Raw genomic sequence first — 14368 nt, 5'->3', positions numbered from 1 at the left:
GGTCTTTAGAAATACATGGGAAGAATATTTCTTTTATGAGCCAAAGAAATGCAAAATCCAATCCAATGGTGAACCTAGGTGGATCTACCATGTTTGGTCGACAGACTGAGGAATCAGGCTGGTATGTGCACTGTGCGCCCCCGCAAGGCGATGCCTTCTTTCCCTGTTAAAAACTGTGCCACCATAACTGCAATACAGGGTTCGGTGATTCCCAGGCCCTACTGGGAATGCAGTAGGAGTAGTCCAGTGAGGAGGCCAGTGAGTAAGATGGCAGAGATCTCAATGGGACGGAGTGGTCTTCCTTCAGTGGGAATGTGTATCCTAAACCTCTGAAAAACTCACACGTAAATACAGAAAAGGGAAAGTCCACATCTTAGGATTAGTATTTTTTGATTAGGAAGGAATCTGAGCATTTGGGGATTTTGTCTCCCTATAATATTTTAGAGCATATTAGAACGATAGTCTTGAAACTTTGATTTGGAATGTATAATTAAGTGCTTTAGACTTGTGCTTTTAAACTGAAATCTTACTAAGTTTAATCATAGTTTTGGAACTTCTAAAATAATGGTAACTGTTTATAACTTCAATGTACTATTATAAAAACCATTTAGAATTCAGGAAGGCATCTTAAGTATTTAAAAATAATCCAAAATTTAAAATTCATAATTGTAGTTTAAAACCATTGGAAGTACTTAATTACCATTATTCAAATTAACCAAACATTTTTCAAGGTCCCTTAAAAATGCTTGGTGAAACATGTTAGGCTTATAGAAAGAATAATATTTGCAAGCTAAACCTGAATCCCTAAAGAAGAGCTATGGTTGTAAAATTTGTACTTTTAACAAAATGACTTGAATTTAAAAACTAAATTTTAATAGATTCACTGCCTATAAAATCTGTCTCCAGAAGCACCAAAACAAAAACAAAACACAAAAACCCACATGCATAACAACATGGACAATAAAAATAAAAACCCCAGGAAACCAGCAAACTGCATGCAATAAAAGGCTTTGATGACTGCCTTTCTTTGGGCATAAAAGAGTGAACCAGAATGACTTTACATTTCTTATGCTGCACTGCTGAGGAAATGTCTGCCTTCAGTGCCAAGAGATTCAAGCACAAGGCACATTCCAGATCAATAGGTCTCAGGTTCTATACTTCTATTACTTGATGTACTTCTCGAAATTTTTGTCTTCCTTTCTAATGGGGAAGGCAGAGAAAACATACTTCTCCTTTAAAACAACCAAGTAGATCTATAAATCAACATGGTGCCCTTTACTATGGACTTTTCTTCCTCCCAGTCACTCCCTGTCCTTCCCTCCCTTTGACCATCCATCCCTGTGGACGAGGGCCGAGGGCGGGGCAGAACCTGTGTGAACCGGTCAGTGTGCATGCGGGTGCTCCGCATGCAGAGGGCAGGCAGGCAGGGCCCCCATCTTAAGGGCAGAACCTCCCCGCTCATCAGAGCCCCTAAACCATAGCGAAGGCAGCCCTGAAGTGAGGCAGAGCACCCGCTTTCTCCCTTTGGGAGAGAAGGGGAACACCCAGTATATGCAGGCCAGTAAAAGAGGCTCAGGGGTCTGTCTGCCTTGCAAGGCTTAAGGTCATTGTTTGCTGGAAGCTTCAGGATCCACGCATTTTCCTTCTCTTCACAGCTGGTACCAGGACTATGAAGTACAGTACAGTTCTGACTGTACTTTTCAGGCATTTGAGCCATTCAAAGCATGTTTCAAAATCCCAATCTTTTTTTTTTTTTTTTAACAGTGAAAAATCAGGAAACAACAGGAAACCCTTAGCTTATTTAACTAATAATTCTATTACTCCCAGGTCAGAAAACAGAGACAGACACATGAAGAGAAAATCATTCTGCCTCCAGTGTTTAACCTGGGTTTCAATGGTAGGCAGTCTTATTTCATATTCCCTTCTTAGAATCTCTTCCACCACCCCAGACCTGAGCAAAGCTTGAGTTTTTCACCTAAAAGTCCCAATATAGAAAGAGTATCCAATGTTTTTCCATGAATGGTAAGGCAACATTTGTTGTATCCAATCATGAGATGGTCCCTGAGCTAAGTTCTAGAGAAACAAAGATAAATAAGCTTTGGTTCCTGATGTCGATGGACACACAGATTAGTAGAGGAGACATGTAAGTGGATAAGTTACAGCATATATATTTTTAATATATGTTAAAAATTTATATATTTTTCTTAAGTTGACTTGTAATCAAATTAATTTTTAGTACCTTTGCAACTTCCTATATTACTAACACAAATCAAACAGCAGCTAGACGCAAAGTTTCAGCAATCGACTTGAAACAGTCATCTATAAAGATCAGAGCACATATGTATCACACTGGCAAAACTCAGACAGAAGTCTTGGTAGGTCAATTTATTTAGCTAACAGAATAGAAATACCTCACACTTTTTGCAGTCACGGATGGAAAGCTTTTCAAGGCAGGTTACATCCGGACCAGAGAGGTGAGACACAATGACTTTAGCAATACAAAACTAAAGTCACAGGAATTAGATTTTCAAAGCATTATTTAAAAACACTAGATGTATCTTTAAAAGGGAGGGGTGTGTGGAGGCCTGAAAAGGTCAGGAAAGACTTCACAGAAGGATCCTGAAAGAGTCTGCTTGCTAGGCAATGAGGGAGGCAAAGGCATCCCAGGCACAGGTGTACTGAGCAGTTCCAGGTCGGGAAGAAAGGGCTTCTGGGGGAGCTGCAGGGTGGAGCTGAACGGACACCCCGACTCAGACTGTGGAGGCCTTGTCCTGGCAGCTGAGGAGTGGGGCGTTACCCGTGCAGCCTACAGGGGCTCTGGAGCAACGGGCTTATGTGACGTGCTTCTCCGGAAAGTAACGTCCAAGGTGGCTTGTGAACTGGCACGTGGGGGAGAACAGCAGTCCCAGAGAGGGGCCTAGGAGAGAAGATGGAGGCCCACATGAAGCCCTGAGGGGGGGGTGGGGGCAGGGGGAGAGAAGAAAACAGCTAAGAGTCATTTCTGAAGGAGAAGCCCTGGGACTGAGTAGTGGACTCTGTAGGAGGTGAAAGGCAGGGAGGAGTCAAGTGTGCTTCTGAGGTTTCTGGTTGGGGCGATTGGATGGGCGATGACACCATGCACTGAAACTGAAACTGAAAATGCAGGTGTCAGAGCAGAATTAATGGGCAGTAGTTGGAGATGAAGCTGGTGAGAAAACGAATTAAGGCTTGAGCATATTAAGATCCAAGTGTTGGCAGGACAAATTAGTCCAGATATTTTTTACAAAATGGCTTGGGTTAAAGAAATATAGATTTGAAAGTCCATGGCACCAAAGGATGGAGGTGGAGAGCCTGGTGGGGAATCACCCAGGAAGGAGGTAGAGTGAGAAGTAAACCAGGACACTGTCCCCTTATTTAAGATGTGCTCAGAGAAGGTGCCAGATGGGAAGTCAGAGGAGGGGCGGCTCAGGAAGGAGGAGAGCCAGGGGGCACCGCCTGGGAGCCCTGCGGGAAAGGGTTTGGAGAAGCAGGAGATTGTCCACAAAGCCCGGAGTAAGCAAGGACAGAAAAGAGCCCCTGGCCTTAGCCACCAGGAGGCCACTGGTGCCACCAGGAGGCCACTGGTGACATCAGAGGAAAGTCTGAGCACGGGCGGGGGCCCAGGCTCAGTTAAGGAGTGAGTGGGAGTTGAGAGATTGGAGATAGTGAGTGCAGACTATTTTAAGACATTTGTGCATCAAATTTCTAACCCTAACAATGGAACAGAGGGAAGGCAGGGCTGAGAAGTTTATTTTTAGGTTGGGGAGACTTGAATGCGTTTTAGGCTGAGGGGCAGGTGCCATTGAGGAGGCAGAGGTGAAAGTGGAGGAAAGGGACAGGGGTGAAGGGTCAAACCTTTGGGGGGTGGGAGAGACCAGGGGGAGGGGAGAGGGTCTGCCCACCATGGGGACAGCCAGGGGCACAATTGAGTCCCTAGACCAACAAGTGTTTCACTGTGGAGTTTTTAATCACTGATACTGTTTAGAACTGTTGGTACGTGGAGTTAACAAAAAGTCAGAAGACTGTGAGTCAGCTTTATGACGGTTTAAAAATTCTCTGCAGACCAGACACCCACTTACGACCTGCACCTCTTATTACAGAGACCCCTCCCAATGCTCTTCCCTTGGAATGCTGCTGGAAACATCTCCTTTGATCTGAAACGTAAAGATTTATAAGTAGGGTTATAGAAGAGATTCAGTCTCTTCTGGTGGCTTTTACCTTCTGGTGTGCCATGAGATGCAATGGGAGGGGGGTCAGGGGAGGGGTAAAGGATCAGAAGAGCCACCACTCGTGACTCAGTGCCAGGGACCCGGGCTTCAGGTGCTCAACGGTCTCACCCCAACTACAGCCACAGCTTACACTGTGCTCCGCGAGCAGGAGAGGGCAGGCTCCTTCTCCACCCTACTCGCTTTGCACCCCGTAAGACAGTTAAAATCCAGCCAGGTTTGCTGGGCTGAGAGCCATCTCTGCCTGAAGCAGAAGCACCAGCAGACTCCAGCTACTGGGGTGTCGTGCAGCTCTTTCCAGAACCTGGGGAAAATTGAGGAATTGGACAGGAAAGCCAGTTTCTCATCTGAGTTATGACTGCACCCCCCCGTCAGTTTGCACAGGATGAACAGGGATTCTTACTAACCTATAGGACACGTATTTTTACTAGCCAGACACGCTGAAGACCACTGTGTTTGCCCATTGCTTTGACTACTTGCCAGAGAAATCAGCATTGCTAACACGGCCCCACCCAACAGAAGTGACACATACGTGTGCATGTGCACGCGGACACCCAAGACACACAGACAAACCCCATACCTCTCAAAGGACATTTGGACCCATTTACCACTCAGGGTTATTCCAAACCAATCAACATGAAAGCAAATTTCAAATCTCAAGATTTGAAATACTTTTGAATGAATCCCGCTTGGGGACCATCAGCTACTGTGCTAAAGGATATAGGGTGACAACTTTCTGGAGCAGTTCAGCAGAGGAAATGATAATTCGGTGCATGGCCAGCATGACTTGCAACAGTTGGTTACTTCGACACAGGTTTCCATCTGCATCTGAAAGCATAAAGAGCAGCATCTGAGCGAGGCCCCCATGAGAAATGAGTCCCCTGCGGGACACGTGACAACCCTCCGTCACTTGAAGGTGGACGGCCAGAGAGGGGGTGCTCCACACAGTGCTCTTCTCCCCTGTCTTGAGCACTGCACACCCCTCCCTTCTCTGCTTCTTACCCTTCTGCTGCATTCCCCGCTTCCCAAATTGTCCATTTTGATGTTCTTTAACCACCCCACCCGAAAGATGGGAGAATTTTGGGAAAGGGATAAAATTTGCACTGTATCCTTGAGCCTCTGTTGGAAGCAGAAGCAGATACAAGTTTTGTGGGGCCTAAAGTGCATATAATGGGGGGGGGGGCTTTCTAGGGTCAGAGTGAAAAAACACAGTCTTAACAGATTACAGTTAAACATACTACTTTTGTAAAATTGACAAGAACACACGATGGCAAGAATATACGACTGTGGCTCTCCCATGGCCTTGGAAGGTATTCACGCCAGTGAGGGGCCCTGAACAAGCTTTCCTAGTTTCAGAGCAATATGCCTCTGGATGAAAATAAAGGAGGAAGACTATGGACAAACATTACATTTGGAGATTTATGGGTGGGTTACAAGTATCCATGATGGTTCACTTCAAAGATCATGGCTAGCTAGGTTTTCCAAGTCTCAGCAGGAACCAAATAACGAGATGCATTCTATACATGGCATTGGGTGTAAATACTCCCCTTGGAGTGGTTTTCAAAATCTTTTCAACAGCTGTGGCCTGAAGTGTTGGTTATTTGCGGCCAGATCTATTCTCTGTCCTTCACCATGGATTGCATAACCCTTGCCAGCCAGCTTCCAGTTGGGTTCAGCCATGGGGAAGCATCAGCAACAGATGCGAGGGGGGAGGACTCAAGATATTTCTCTCTCATCCCCTCTCTGCTTTGGCGCTACTTCCCTGATAGCAGCTATAGGCCTCTTCAATGAATGACCACACTGGCTGGCCACTTCCCCATGACTCCAGCTCTCATTGGATCTAACACTTTTAATCTTCCTTGACCCTGTGGCCCTAGGTGGTGGCGATGGGGGTGGGGGGTAACTTGTGGTTGTTGACAGCCTGGGTGCAGCGTCCCTTAACAGCATCCTCATCTCTGTGAGGAGTTCCTTCGTTTGAGTGCTTTCATTTAAACAAACCACATGAATTCGCTTCTCTGACGGGAACTTGAATGATTCCGGGCACAGTATCAGATGGAAGAACAGACACGACTTGCCCTGCCATTTCATCTCTCTGAGGGCACCAAATGATAAATGAAGGACATGGGGCTCAGGATTCAGAAAGTCCTGGCTCATCCTCAAATGATGACCTGAAGTCACAGTTCACTGAGAAAATATGAGTGAATGGACATGATCACTTACCTTCCCCTCACCAACCCCGCCAATTCGTGCGCATGCTCTTACTCTCACTGCCTGCCCTCCCATTTCCATGAGAGGCCTCGCAGAGGCCATGGTTTCCACCATGCCTGGGGTCTCCTCCGTTCTCTAGGGTGATGATCCTGCCTTCGCCCACTTTCTCTCCTGCATTCTCAACTCTTCTCTCTCTCCTGCCTTACTTACCCATGGCATTTAAACATTACCCCCGCCTTGCCCCAATCTCCTATTTAAAACAAAATGAAACAAAACCTTAAGCTCTCACCACCTCTAAGACTTCTCCGTTTCTCTGTTCCCCTTTGTAGCAGAACCTGTCATCAATTTCTCACCTGCCATTTATTTTCAACCGTCCCATTTTGACTTTTATCTCCGTCCTCCCACTAAATATTTTATTCTCAGGGTCACCAAATCCAATAGTTTCTTTCTCTGGCTTCATGTTAACTTTATGAGTCAAGTTGCATTCAGCCCAACCCAACCTAAGTTGACAACCATCTTTCCCGGAACACTTGCTTCTCTTGGCTTCCACGACATCACACTGTCTCAGTTTCTCTCTCACGCTCGTCTTCTGTCTCCTCTTCCTCTGCTGAGCATTTAAATGTCACCATGCTCTGTGGCTTAATCCTCCCACTTCTTTTCAAAATAATTTAAAAATTTTGAAACTTGTTAAATTTTAAATTGAAAATTTTAACTTTTTAACTTTCTTCTAGGTGAACTCATCTACTCCTATGGCTAAAATCCCACATCTATTTGCTGATGACTGCCCAACTCTTATCTGTAGCCTGAGTACCAAACTAACATGTCCAACATCCTCAGACGTCCAATTTCAAACTTAACTAACTCATCCCAACAAAACTCTTGACCTCTCTCTCTCTCTCTCTCCCCCCCAGCCCATTCCTCCTCCTCCTCCTCTCAGGAAATGACAGCACCAACTACACTCAGTTACCCCAACAGAAAACCTAGGAGTCATCCTTAATTTGTCACTTTCCCTCACACACAATCCATCAGCAAGTCTTGAATTCTACTTGCAAAATGTCACCAGTATCACCCAAGAGTGACCTAAAAGACCCCCTGCTTCCCGTCTTGTCCCCCTATAATCCATTCTCCACACACACGCCAGGAGTGAGCCCCTAAAACCCATATACCAGGTCATGTCCTTCATACACTTTCATGGATTCCATTACACTTGTAACAAAACACAAAATCCTTGCTGTAGCCAGTGAAGTTCCATATGTTCTGCCCCGTTCTACTATCCCCCACTTCATTTCACACCACATCACTCCTCTCCATCCCTCTATTTACACCGCAGACCTTCCAAGGTTATTCATGCACCTTATGGCCTTTGCATTTGATATTTCCTGCAATGTGGTCTTTTTTTCTCTTGGCCTATTCATGTCATTCGGGTCTCAGTTTCAACATCACATCCTTGGAGAGGTCTTCCTTGAACCACCTGAGGTGGCCATTCCCCTGCCTGAGATTCTGCACAGCACTTATCATCCATTATTAGAAGTTATCTTTTTGTTTGTTATTTTCTGAGTCTCCACTAGAAATATAAGCTTCATGAGACCTGAGCCCTGTCTGTTTTTCCCATGACCATATTTCCAGGGCCTAGAACAAGGAGGATACATGGCAGGTATTCATTAAATAGTTGTTGAGTCAATGAGTGAACTGTATCAAACAGGAGAACCCTTAACTTTTCATGTTTTTGGATATTCAGTTTGCTTTGTCATGAGCTATTTTGCTGATGAGATGCATAATCTACACACTTGTTTTCTCAAGGTTACAACTTGAGAAACTGGGGCACCTGGGTGGCTCAGTCAGAGCATCCAAATCTTGATTTCAGCTCAGGTAATGATCATGGTTTGCGGGATCGAGCCCTGCATTGGACTGATGATGGCACGGAGCCTGTTTGGGATTCTCTCTCTCCCTCTCTCTGTCATTGCCCTGCTCATACTCTCTCCCCCTCTCTCCAAAATAAATGAACTTTAAAAAGAAAAAAACAAAACTTGGCAAATCATCTTTATGAAGTATTCAGTTAGGCTGGTTATAGTTCTGTTACTCTTTCATCAATTCTTCTCAACTTAGTGAGGAAGGGTTAATATCATGTTGGGCATTTTCACCACGAGCATCTTGGCCCACAAGTGTTTTTGCCACAAAACTAATAGTCTTTAAGGCCATTTTGTCGTACAAGATTTAAAAAACTAACCAGAGGGCACCTGGGTGGCTCAGTAGGTTAAGCATCTGACTTCGGCTCAGGTCATGATCTCGCAGTTTTCGAGTTTGAGCCCTGCGTTGGGCTCTGTGCTGACAGCTCGGAGCCTGGAGCCTCCTTCAGATTGTGTGTCTCCCTCTCTCTCTGTCCCTCCCCTGCTCGCACTCTGTCTCTCAAAAAATAAATAAACAAACATTGAAAAAATAACTGGTGGACAGTTTGGCCTCATCTCTCCTTCATGCAGCACTTCCATTTTACAGGCTATAAAGCTCAGCCCTCATAATGGTCTATACAGTGGCAGAGTTTTGAACCTACATTTCCAGCCAAACTTGGAATGTCTGCTAGTGGACATGTGACAATATGCCAAGGACAAGCGACAGTGGAGAAGGCTTTCAAAACGCAATACAAATCTCAGCTACAAGTATGCATCCTAGTATTTCGAAATGGATACCTCTCTTAATGAAGGAAGAAATTTTAGCCACAAGACAAATCAAACAAAAGAAAGAAAAAAAAGGATAATACTATGAATGAAAGACTTTGAAGACTATGCTTAGATGTAATACACAAAATAAACTCAGTTATTTGCACAGTATGGCCAACACATATTTTAAACGTACTCAAACATTTTGTATTTTGTAATACTGTTTTTAATTTTGTTATTCATTTTTCATGTTTTTAATGAATGTCCCTCTTCTGTTTTTTTTTTTTTTTGTGATTTTATCTTTTTTGGAAAATTGTGTTTCAGCTGATTAGTTATGCAGTGAAAATGCTTGTGGTAAAAATGCTCACGGCAAATGTGTTTGTACAGCAACTACACGGAACTGGTTAGTTTTCCTCTCTCTGTTTTCTGGCTTAACTTCTGTAATGGTTATCTCTTGCCACAAAAATTCCAGATAACAAACCACCCAACACTCAGTGACTTCAGAAAGTAATCAATTATTTTTTCTCAAGTGCTATGAATTGGCTGCGGACAGGGGATCGGCACATAGAGGCTGGGCTTTGCTGGGGGCCTCTGTTCTGCAGACCTCCCAGCTGCCCTGGACCAGTGGGCTAGTTGCGGTATGTTCTTTCATGGTGACGGCAGGGCACCAAAGGGCATCTGGAAATACTGAAGGCCTCTTCAGCTTAGGTTTGGAACTGGCATGCTGTCGCTTCTGCCTTATTCTGCTGGCCACAGCAAGTCACACTGCGGGGTCTCCAGTGAAGGAGCAGGGACCTTAAAGTTTCGTGAAAAATATCACTGACACTGAGAAAGTGGAAAATGGGGGTAAGGGGCTAATGCAATCACATCTTACCACAGTTATGAGGGGATAACTTTTCAGTTCAGCATCTGACAATATAGTTTTTATAATGCTCCGTTCCTCACCAGGGTAGTAGCATCATGTTCCAAATACTAGGGTAAAAAGCAGGGGAACTGAAACATATTTGTAGGGTATGCACTGGAATATCACAGGAGCTACAGACACAGTCACAGGCTTTTTCAGTATGGACACGCTTGCTATGTTCTTTGTGGCTGGCCGGCATCTTTCCGTGCATGCTCACGTATTGGGGGAAGGGGCTTAGAAGTGTCCTGGGTGAGATCAAAACCAAGTGACCTATGGAAGGATTCGAGGAGCTAACTAGGTCTGCCACCGAGAAAATCAAGGAGGGATACCAGGATTGTCTTCACATATCTGGGGTACTATTTGTGGGAGAAGGTTTAGATTTGTTCTGTGTGGCCACAAATGGCAGAATCAGAGAGAATGAACCAGAAGAGGATGAGAAAGAAAGAGGGTTGTGCACCACATGGAGCAGAAGGTTCGAACCAACAGGACTGCGACAACGGAAGCACTCCCATCACAGAGATATTCACGAGGAGGCTGGAGAGGGACACTTGATTACATCATTTTGACTGGCATAGCAGCTATTATCTATTGAAGTCCTACCAATTCCAGGAGCTGTGCTAAGCACCTTCATGATGTTATTTCTAATTCTGAAAATAATTTGGCAATATTGCTCAAAACTTATAGCCGAGGAAATCGTAGTATAGAAAGATGAGGTAATCTGTTCTGGGTCAAAGAGAAAAAGAGTTAGGATCTGGCTCCAGGTCTGTTTGATTCTAGAACTCCAGCTCTTTCCACTACATTCAGCTGCCTGCTGCCCGGCCATTTGTCAGGACAGGGAATTCAAGGGTTAAATGAGGGGGCTGAAGGAGATGAGCTTTAAGATCTCTTCCAGTGCTCAGGGCTGAATCTAAGAGATGCTGCTGGGATACAGGGTCGGAATTAATGCACATTTGGAAGAATAGCTTTTGTACTCCTGGTGATTTCTGAAAAACTCTTGCATGCCTTGGCTGATTGATATTGATCATTAAAGTTGTCCTTCAGTAAGAAGAGGGCTGTACCCAAGATTCAAAACCATATTCACTCTCCACTTTTGCCTTGTAGCCCCTCTTCCAGAGTTCCATGACGTTCCCCCACTGTGGCTCTGTGGGAGTGAAGGCTGGCAAATGGTAAGGCCAGGAGGGGATGACTCACTTGGCAAAGAGAGGCAGGAATGGGGTGAGGGAGGAAGAACTCTACATCTACATCCAGAACCCCCTTCTTGGTTCTGTTTCACCAGGAGAATTTCTGCATGTTCACTTGCCCTCGTTACCACCACATCTCCCCAACGCTATCTTCGGCCTCCGTGTGACCTCATTAAGGATGTGTTCCCTTCCTGACTTCATCTCACAGAACAAGCACCTCTTCCTTTTTGAGAGGAAGTGCCTCCCTTTCAAAGTCAGATTTCTAAGTGGGTGGTCAAGGGGGATTTACCTTCCAGACTGCAAGATTTAATTTTGATATTTTGATATAATTGCTGTAAGCTGATTTAAATATTTCAATGAATAATTTCATTTTGTTTGCATCTTTAGGCTTTTAAAAATGCAGGGTGTCATACTAAAAATTCTAATAAGTAAAATGTGCAATGCATAATAAAATGTGCATATTTTCTCAGTACCATCTGCTCCTCCTAACACTTTAGGGGAGACTTCTTTAAAGGGCTGAAACCTCAGTGGGTACAAAATGTCAATCTTATATAATCTATCACTAGACTTGGGGAGTAACGTATGCTGTTAGGGAGGTATATTAAAGACCCACCCAACCTGTGAAAAAAGAAAAGCCATGTGGCTTCCAGAAAGTCGTGTGTCTATGAACCAAAAAACCCATTTTCCATCATTAGACTCAGTGGCGGCCATGACTACACTATAGGGAATCACAGAATCTCAGGGTGGAGAAGACCTCTGACATCTTCTACCTCAACCTTCTATCTCATGCATTGTTTCTTCCTAAAAGCACCACAGGTAACTTGTTACCTAGTATCTACTTGCACATTTCCAATGGAAGCATATGGCTCCCTAACTATTCCATATAGTGACTTTTCATTCTACTTCAACCGGAAACATTTTTGATGCAATTAACCAATAGTGGTCCGTAATCTACTCTGTGCAAGGTGCTATCTTAGATCCCAAAGGAAAGCTGAGGAGCTCTAAGGAAGCCCCTTGTCATTAAGGAGTCAACAATCTGGTTGGGGAATAAGACATACCCAAGACACATGATAATATCAGGCAGTAGATATTAAGGGCGAAGCTCTTACAGAGAGCACACGGAAGGATGCAAAGTTCAGAGGAAGCAGAGACCCATCCACTCATGATGGTTCAGGAAGCATCTTGATACCCGTGGTGAAGTGACCCAGAACTTTGAGATTATTCAAGAGATCATATGGTTCAGTCCTTTGCCCCTCAATCACTCTGTACACTCTTTTCTTCCTTTCCTTGGTTTAATCTTAAATATATGCCTCTCATAGCAACAAACTACTCCCTAATGATTAGAATCCCGTGAGAGTAAATCTGTACTCAGCCACATTCCAGGCCCTGCTTCTTGCTGACAAGTGGGGTGACCTGCCTACAGCACAGGCTCACCTGGGGATGAGGCACAAATCACTTGCTCCAAGATGGACATAAAATATGGCCCACCCCAGAGAAACTGCAGAACAGAGTCTTTGCTTCCTCTTTGTTTTGGTTTCCACAGAAATCTCTTGACACAGAAGTCTCATGACCAAAGACAAAAGGTCAGAAATTGGCTTATCACAGGTAGGCCAGCTGTCACCATTGGGGGCATAACACAAAGTAACAGGTATGTCAAAACCAGTGACCAGAAAATGGTAATGGGAACACTATGGACGGAAAACCATGACAGCAGAGGTGAATCCAGAACCCAGAGCAGGGCAGAAACTGCTAATGGAGGTCAGTGTCTCCAGAAATGAGAAGAATGGATCCAGGGAGAAGCTGACAGACACACACAGAATTATGAAGTGTAACACTTCATAAATGTTTTAAAGAAATAAAATCTACTTGACAGCAAGACTATTACATTCATTAAATCCTGTTTGGAGAAGGTAAAAAATCAGCAAGCTGAAAAAACAACTTAACAGTTTGTCATTGTCCTTGGTTTTGTTTTGCTTTCTGGTGCCAACAGCTGCCACTGGGGCAGCAAGTGCACATGAAGGAGGAACAGGGTGATGCGTGCCTTCAACTCTCACAACTTCTACCACCTGCACAGCTTCCAACACGTGTCGGATACCACCTTGCTCTTGCTTTGGTGCCCCAGCCCCTCAAGCCTGGGGGCAGGAGAACAAGCAGGAGGAAGCGAGTGATCTACCAGGATGGAGTCATACTTCACAGGGCAAGGGAGACAATCAGTACGGCCACTGCCAGCGGTACGCTGGTGGGAGTTTAGAGACCAGCTCTCCCGGGGGTGAGGGGGACCCTGATTTGTAGTGTTTTCAGACTTCCATGACCTAAATACTCCCATTACGGCCAATTCCAAGCTACTAGCACAAAGCCACTGAGCGCGGAGCTGGGGTGAGATGCTCGCAGTCAGCTCTGGCCAGATGCAAACTCTAGCAGCAGACCCAAAGTCGACACCATCGGTCTTGCCCAGCGTCCTGCTGTACTTCTTCCTATCAGGTGCTCCTGACTCCTCACCTCATGCCTTCTGGGCCTCGCCTAGTGTCAGAATGAACAGTTAATCCAGATCAAGAAGCTCCTCGGGTGGAGGAGGGTGAACCCTCTCAGAGAGATCTACATCACAGCAGCGATTTCTTGAAGTGGTTAGTGCTCTAACCCAGGACAAACATTTTAATGTAAGGTGAGGATGTGGCAGAAGGGAGGCTCCCAGTGCCTTGTAAATCCAGCCCTGCTCTTACTCCCTCTGGGATAACCTGGCATATCACACCCAGGACAAAGGCATGGAGCCTGCCTTGTGAGTGCGAGGATGTAGGACTAGTTAGAATATTTCCTATTCTGTGGCCCAGTACAGTGTCCAGGAGCTCTGAGTATCTTGGTTGAATTTGGCTTTTAATTATTTATTTGCAATGGCCGGGGAATGCCATGACATAGACAATACACAAGCCTCAAGTGAACCATGACCTGCAATTTCAAACTTCTGCAACTGGCCTTTAAAAAGCAGAGTATTACCCAAGTGGGGAAGAGGCTGGTTAGGCTCACCTCTTTTCTCTGCTCCCACCCAACCCCTGGGGGGTGATGACAGCCAAGGCGAGGGACTCAGAGAAGGGGAAAACCTGGCTCAGCAGCCTCTACAATAAAGGGGATCTGGTCTAATTAGGCCTCTCTCGACTCCTGACCCAGAGAGGCCAACCAGGG

At 45.1% G+C, this 14368-nt stretch overlaps 1 protein-coding gene across 2 annotated transcripts in view; it reads right to left on the bottom strand.

Moving 5' to 3' along the window:
• RASGRP1 (RAS guanyl releasing protein 1) overlaps positions 1-14368 on the bottom strand; it is a 79984-nt gene that overhangs the window by 30902 nt on the left and 34714 nt on the right. For both annotated transcript variants that reach the window (XM_053889205.1, XM_019442609.2), the window contains exon 3: positions 4967-5072. In XM_053889205.1, coding sequence (XP_053745180.1) covers positions 4967-5072 — 106 coding nt within the window. The remainder of the gene's footprint in view (positions 1-4966; positions 5073-14368) is intronic.

This window comes from Panthera pardus, unplaced genomic scaffold (assembly GCF_024362965.1).
Source record: "Panthera pardus isolate Hobbes unplaced genomic scaffold, ASM2436296v1 HiC_scaffold_24, whole genome shotgun sequence".
NCBI lineage: Eukaryota > Metazoa > Chordata > Mammalia > Carnivora > Felidae > Panthera > Panthera pardus.
Note: the sequence above shows the minus strand (reverse complement) of the source record. Positions and strands in the feature narration are given on the sequence as shown.